Raw genomic sequence first — 7,500 nt, forward strand, 5'->3', positions numbered from 1 at the left:
CGACCTGTGCTTCATGTTCTTCTCACCCGTGACTGTGTTCACCATCAAGTAAGGAAGGAAGATTCCTCCTGAGTCTGGATGTGCTGGAGGGATATTATGAGTGGCTGGAGAAATGGGTGAGGTTCATGTGGGGTGGAAGTGTGATAGAAATGGAAAAGATATTTTTGGTTTAGTTTGTAAGGGAGTGGATAGAAGTTGCTGACATGTTTGTGTATATGTTCTGGCATGATGTGAACCTCCAAATAGTGTGATCAAGGAAAGGGGTCCCTCTCTTCATTATGGGTGTGGGGAAAAAGTGGAGGCAAGGTGCAGAATGAAGATTTGAGGTATGAGGGAAAAGTTGCAAATTTTATGAGTGGATGGAGAGTCTCCCATTGGGAAAAATCTTTTTTTATTTTCTTTTGCGGGAAACATCTTGATTTGTGGGAAAAGGAGAGTTGTCTTATGTGTTTGGTTGTTCAACAGATATATAGGAAACATGAGAAGAGGAGAAAGCGAGTCAGCAGAGGAATTTGCTGCCCGTGTGCAAGTTGCATCAGCAGCTTCCTTGTCTGTGAAGACAACCAATCATACAGTTGCAGACAAGGTGGGACACTTTGAGTTTGTAACCTTTGTATTTTGCACTTAAATAACAAAAAAAAGAAAATACATAGAAGCAATTGGATAGGCCAGCTGTGCACAGCAAATGCGCTGCCAGAAAGGCTAGATGGTTGGCAATAGTCGCTGGAATGAGTGCTACACAGAAAATTCAGGCCCTATCAGTGTTGATAACTATACAAAGGATAGTGGTTCTTTGTTTACTTTGCTTCGTATATAGATGCTCTATGAATAAATGTAAAGTTTGATATGATTTTCAAAGTTTAGGAACAGTTACTTGTGTTAATCCATTGGATCCAGATGTTTCACTGCCATCATGTGGCCCAAAATACAGGCATTAGGCTTACATGAGAGGACACACTGCCAGGTGTGTTGCTTGTAGGCCATGCCCAAACGAACATATGTGTGCGGTGACAAGGCTCCATGCCTCCCCTTTGCGTTTTTTGTCTTTTTCAGCATGTGTTTGTAGGTGTTGTTTTTTTTTTTTTTTGCCATTTTTCAATGTATATTTGTCATTTGATTTACTTTATCCAGATAGTAATAGACTATTTTCCTTGTACAGACTCCATATCATCTCCCTACGTAGTCTATAACTCAGTATGATAATGATAACATTAAGTAAAATTTTGTTATTTGTCATTTGAAAAAAAAAAAAATCAGTTTTCTGTAATACAATCTTTGCTGCTGGTCATGGCAGGAAAAGGATCTTGAGCATGGCCACATTTTCCAAATTTTCAAGATCAGTCATCCAAATCGTAACGGTTGATAAAGCTTACAATAGAAAAAGAAAAATCTTTAGCTATGAGGGAAAAATAGTGAATACATAAATCCAATAATTTTGAAAAAGTATGAGTGCTCTGAAACACATGCGAGTTCCACTAAGTGCCTTGAGTTCCCAATACAAGATACAAAACTTGCAAGCTATAAATTGTCAATGATTACCGGTGAACATGCAAATGGAGGGAATTGTACGGATTTGATTTAATCTTTCAAAATATGTATATATCCTCTATCGACATCTTTCCAGGTTGAATTCATGAAGAGGCTGGCCAGGGAAGCTGCAGCGGCGGCCAACCCCATGCTCAGTCCCGAGGTGCACATCATGGCCCAACAGGTGCAAGAGGTGCTGCCCCACATTTCCCTGGATCAGATTAAGCGTGATCTAGGTGGGTCATTTTGTCGTTGGTTCTTCAGGGGAAGTTTTTTCATTTTTTAGTTACTGAGTTGTATTGTAATTGTGGTTGTATGGCTAGAGATTTTTAACATGGTTTGATGTTAGTTCAGGGGGGATGAAATAGGCATGAAGAGGGAAAGTATTGTCAGGAGTGATGTAGTTTGTTTGTTTTTTCTATTCAAATGGGTGTAGAAGTACATAAATGTTTCATAAATTTATAGGTGACTTTTCAAATAAAAACACCACACAACTCTTGTCTCTGTCTCCTTCAGTGCGGACGCAGAACGTTGACCAGACGATCACCAACTTCCTTGAGGGTAATGTGCCAGAGCCCATTCCCGAGCCTCGCCCAGCCACCCCGAGCCCTGTGGTCTCCAGCCCTACCCCCCCACAAGCCACAGGCACCACCACTCACCCCCATACTTCATCGCCTACAAATAGTGCTTCTAAGTCGACACTGGAGACGGCCACCTCTCTTGCAGGTTCATCGGAGGCTAATGTTTCCCTGAATACAGCAGCAAAATCGTTTGGAAAGTCAGCGACAGAGAGAATGACATCTTTCCAGACGAGAAAAGCACAGCTCATAGAGAATGCGAGGAGAAAGTATATTGAAAAGCACGGCTTACAGTTGCCCAGAAATGATTGCTGACAGATTATATGTTAATTTTTTCTCGCTCTTCTTTTTCACCCCAATGCCCCGCCCTCCTTTTTTTGTTGATGAGTGGAGTTAAGCTGTATCAGCCATTTCTTAAGGGAGTCAGGAAGTTTGCTCGGAACTTTGGTCATGTTGGAACATAGAGTTGAGTGATAGTTCTGCTAATGTACTCTGTGATTCTTACCTTAATAAGGGTCGGTTTGTGTATAATTTTTTTTTCTTTCTTTCTTTCTTTTTTTTTTTGAGTGGTACATTCACAAGTCTCTCTTTCTATCACTTTTTCTTCCTTTCTTGTTAGTATATTAAGAATTCAGCAAGGTCACTGAATTTGTTATTTAGAAGTTAGCAGTAATGTGTGATTCATGACTAACTGTTCTATAAGTTATTTAAAATTGTTATCAAACCTTGTATTCTCTTGTACTTTACTCCTTTTCCAGTTATTGGATTATATTATTACATTAGACAAAGAGAAAACAAATCCTTTTATTTCTGTAAAAAGAAAAACTAATCTCAGTTGATATTTATTATTACCAAAAACTGCAGGAGTTATTGTCGTAATTTGGGCTAGACATTCCTCATTTTTCTTCTTTTATTGTTTTTGTAGTTTCCCAACAGTCTTTCATGAAAGCAGAAGATACCATTATTATTATTGATGTTCTTATTATTACCATCGTTATTATTCTGATTGTCATTATTATTGGTATTATTACTCTCATCATTATTATTGTTATTTATTATCATTATCCCAGTAATCAAATTATTTCTGTGTGTCAAATAGACATTTATAATTATTATAAGTGTTTTGAACAGTGAGAATTTTAGATTGTATGATGTATGAGCTAGATACTTGACCTGGGAAAATTATTAATACTTGTATGTAAGATTTTAGTGTATATAACAGATTTTTCACCTTTATTCTTTATTTTTATTTACTTTTGTGTGATTATATACAAGATTATCCACTCATGGAAGGTCTGGAAGCGGAAGGTCTGATTACGAATTGAAGAAAAAGAAATGTATCGGAAAGTGTGTGAAAGGTATTGTTAATGAGAGGGAAGTGACAGGCTGCTGTTGTGTTGGTCTTGCCTCGATATATTTTGAAAAAGAGACAACAAAAATATCACAAGTATATAGATGTGTGTTTTATGTGACCTTTATTATATTTCTTTCTCTTTTTTATGGGAATCTGTGACGGGAAGAGCTGGAAATCTTTGGTGGAGACGGCGTTAAGTACAAAGAGTTGATAAACAGAATTTAATAAAGATGATAAAAGACTGTTATTTAGCTTGAAGTTTTTTTTCCAAGGGATTCAAAATACGTGAAATAAGAATCTTCAGGAATCTTGAGAAGGTTAAAGATGATTGAGCAGAAGGAAAGGAAATACATAACCCTAATGAAGCATTGAAAGAATTAGATTTCAAAGATGTGCAAGTGAATGAAGGACACCAAAAAATATCTTTGCTGGAGCATTACTTATAAAAGAACACCACCAAATTTTGGGTAACTGATAGACCAGCACTTCTAAGCCAGACAGAGCTTTCCTATAGTGCTATAAGACCTTAGATGTCTAGCACATTTATTTTGTTATTTAAGCATTTACCATTAAGCCAGACAGAATTATAGGTATATTTTGTGACTATCCCATTAATTCATTGTACAGGCATGGACAGCATTGAGTGTGGCACAGAGACTTCATGCTGGTGCATCTCCATCATTTAAACCCAATTGTTGCTGCAGAAATCATTTTCAATAGTATGTGGTGACTACAAGAGAGAATTTAGAGTAGTTTTAACTAAACTCCAATGCATGTGTATATCATCTCAAAAAACAAAATAATCTACTGGAACATTTCTCGACACATGTTTTAAACCATGATGTGGGCTCGATATAATTTTGCATTTCTCAGGTTATATACTTAATTAGTGAGTCAGAGTCTTTATTATCCTGTGTCGAGACATTGGCTCCTGTCACATTATGGAGAAAATTGTACGGGTGCTAGGTGACCTCTCAATACTATCATATGTGTTCCCCGCAATCCCTTGCTCTTTGTTGTGGAGGGCTTAGTTGACAAAAACTGAGGCGCAAAGTTGGAGATTGCCCTTACCTTGGACCTCAGCCCTTGCCTCAACTAATTTTGTATGCTTTTTTCTTCCCCTTTCCTTTTTCTTCTCTTTTTCATCCTCTTCTCTCCACGTCCTAAAGTGTGAGAGCTGTGCTGGAAGGATGAAAGGCTGGCTTTGTGTCAGTTCTGAATGACCCTTGTACACCTTTTGCTCTTACTTCTTTACCCTCTTCGCTACCATACTGCCGGTAGCGCTCTACAACCTTTGACATCTAACATATTTTATACTAATCAGTAACTCATTTTTACCCATTTTTGCCACTATTTTATTATAATGCTGTATGACCTTTCCTTACCTGGGAGGTTCACCCCCAAGCCTCACCATATTATATTTTTAATACGCTGTTTAGGTGTTGACTTGGCTAAGACTTTTCAGTGAATAGATAGAATAAATAAAAGCGTGGGTCCTATGGCCGGGATGATGCTTTAGGAATCCAGCCGTGGTCTAATCCTGCTTCTTTCAAAATTTTAATCATTGTGATTGGGTTTACATATGACCTCTGTCTGGCAGTCCTGGAACTAAATTTGCCCAAAACTTAGTGGTGTATCTATATGTCATATTATGTATATGTATATAAAAGAGCTTTGTCAGCATCAAGAAGCAAGCAAGAGAATGCTCTGAGATAAAAAGAACAATCTTAGGAAAAATAGAAAGAGATAAATGGAAATGAATGTTATGTCCGTTTTAAGAGTTTGAACCTAGGTAGACACATGTATGTATGTATTATCATTAACATCTGTTGAGTGTGCGCTAAAATTTTATAATTATACACAGATGCCTCCATGTTAAAGTACAAATAGGGAAGTAGGTAATTTATGGTATTTGAGGAGTTAGAGGCATGAAAGAAGCAAAATATACAAATACATTGCTTTATTGTAATTTTTTTGGTTTTGTGATCAGTCCATTCATTCAGAAAATAAACACAATACATATCAAACAAGTCAACGTCTGTCTTATGACAAAGAGAAAAATAATTGCCTTTAGAGATTTTTGAAAATTGTGGCATTACTTGACTTTATACTTCTTTGACAATAACATTTTGTAATCCAAATTATTGTTGGCTTTTTTTATACCTTTTTTCTGCTTTGCTTTGCATGTTTCTTATAGGTATAAAAGTATTATTTGAAAACAGTGCGAATGTGTAAATTGGGATGAAATTTGTTATTTTTCACTTTATTCCTATTTTCTGAAGTATTTCATCTGTTTAGGAAGTTTAGTGTGCATCATGAATATATTCTGAGTGCATGACAGACTTACGAGAATAAGTTGATAATGTTTACCTTTCACAGATACTTCAGCATAAGGACAGAGTATGAATACCATGAATTCTCCCATTGTAACACAAATTTTCACTTTTTTTCTCTCAAGAAACACATCAGCGTCATTTCAGTAATTGAGTTCACCATTCCTTATCCAGTAAAAGGTTTACTTTACTTTGCTTTATGCACAGAAAGATACTATCAGTTATGACTTGTTTTAAATATGTTCGGTTGATGAAGTACACATATAAAGACAAAGCAAATGAAGCCATCAGATGTAATATCTTATTTGTATTACCATGACATATGAGGCTAAATTTGTTACATTAACCTATGACGTCGGTATTTTTTTCTATATAGGAAAAATTATGATCCTGATATTACCAAAGGCTAGTAAGAGATTTGATTTTGAAGAAATTAATTAATTAAAATCTTTCCAAAACTAAAACATTATTTTGCAAGCTGCTGATTTTTTTACCGGAATAATCCAGATTATTCTAACAAATCCTGTGTCAAGAAAACAACTAGGAAAATCTAATTATGATTTTTCTCTGAAAATTGGTGTTTGTCTTTTATAATATATATAATATGTGTATCTGAATGACCACTTTTATTTGCATACATGTATGTGATTATGTAGAGTACTTATGTATATATTTGTAAGTATGAATCCCTCAGTCATAATGTTGGAAAATTCCAGTGTAACATCAAATTAAAAGAGAGAGGAAGAAAAATATCTAAAAACAAATTTTAGTCATATTTGCAATTTTTTTTTATCATTATTATCCGTTTTTAACATGTTTAATCAAAAGTAATGCAATATTTTTCCAGGGCTAGTATATAGGTGACAAAAATTTATATACTCTAAAAGATTATTTTTTCTTTGAACAAAAAATATTTAAAATTTGATAATTTGTTAGTTTAAAGTTTGTTGCAAATTTTATGCACATATGAATATAATTTTGTCTTTTTTTCTTAGATTTTACTTTCATAATTTTTGTGGCCAAAAGGTTTTACAATTAACAGATGACGTCGTAACTTTAGATTTTAAGACTTTTCATAAGTGAGGGAAAATTTTTCCAAACTAATAACTTTTTTTTTTATCTACTTTGGTTGAAGTTCTCTTTCTCTTTCGTATTTTTTACTATAATTACTCTTTTTAAGGTAAGAACCACAAAGACTTATTATTGGTATCTTAAATATCCGTAAAATAAAGAATTATCATATTCCTCTCTTCATGTGTGCTCTTTTCCTCCTGCAGAATGTAATAATGTAATTCTAAAAGTATTTAAAAGAAAGAACATGACCATTGGTCTAAGAAACCCATTATTTTGGAGCCTTGCATGCTACTCAACAAGGTTCTTTCTCTATTAATATTGATGAAAATTAAAATTGCTGCCAGACGTGAAAGCTAAAATTTTGTGGTTTCATCAAGTGGGAATATTTTTTGGAAAATCTTTGGGAGTTGGTCTTCGAAATGCATAATCCTGACTTGTATGAATTAATAAAATTTTGTTAAAATGACTGGTTTTATTAATCACCTTTGTCAATACTTAGCCTTCTTTCTGATATTCATATATGAAAGTTGCTTGTTTACAATTCAATTCTGAGCTTTATCATGCAAAACTGATTCAACAAGCCAATACACAAGTTAGTTTCCTCAGTGTGGGTAATGTGGTAGGTTCTAATAAA

The 7,500-nt window shown here is 34.8% G+C and overlaps 1 protein-coding gene across 1 annotated transcript in view; it reads left to right on the forward strand.

The window, feature by feature from the left end:
• Window positions 1-7,329, forward strand: part of LOC113818524 (lipid droplet-regulating VLDL assembly factor AUP1) — a 14,522-nt gene extending 7,193 nt beyond the window's left edge. Inside the window, exons 5-8 of the mRNA XM_070130272.1 lie at window positions 1-48; window positions 466-586; window positions 1,625-1,763; window positions 2,044-7,329. The exon at window positions 1-48 is cut by the window's left edge and continues 114 nt beyond it. Coding sequence (XP_069986373.1) covers window positions 1-48; window positions 466-586; window positions 1,625-1,763; window positions 2,044-2,420 — 685 coding nt within the window. The 3' untranslated portion in view covers window positions 2,421-7,329. The remainder of the gene's footprint in view (window positions 49-465; window positions 587-1,624; window positions 1,764-2,043) is intronic.
• Window positions 7,330-7,500: the final 171 nt, after the last annotated feature.

The sequence above is a fragment of the Penaeus vannamei genome, chromosome 15, assembly GCF_042767895.1.
Source record: "Penaeus vannamei isolate JL-2024 chromosome 15, ASM4276789v1, whole genome shotgun sequence".
Classification (NCBI taxonomy): domain Eukaryota; kingdom Metazoa; phylum Arthropoda; class Malacostraca; order Decapoda; family Penaeidae; genus Penaeus; species Penaeus vannamei.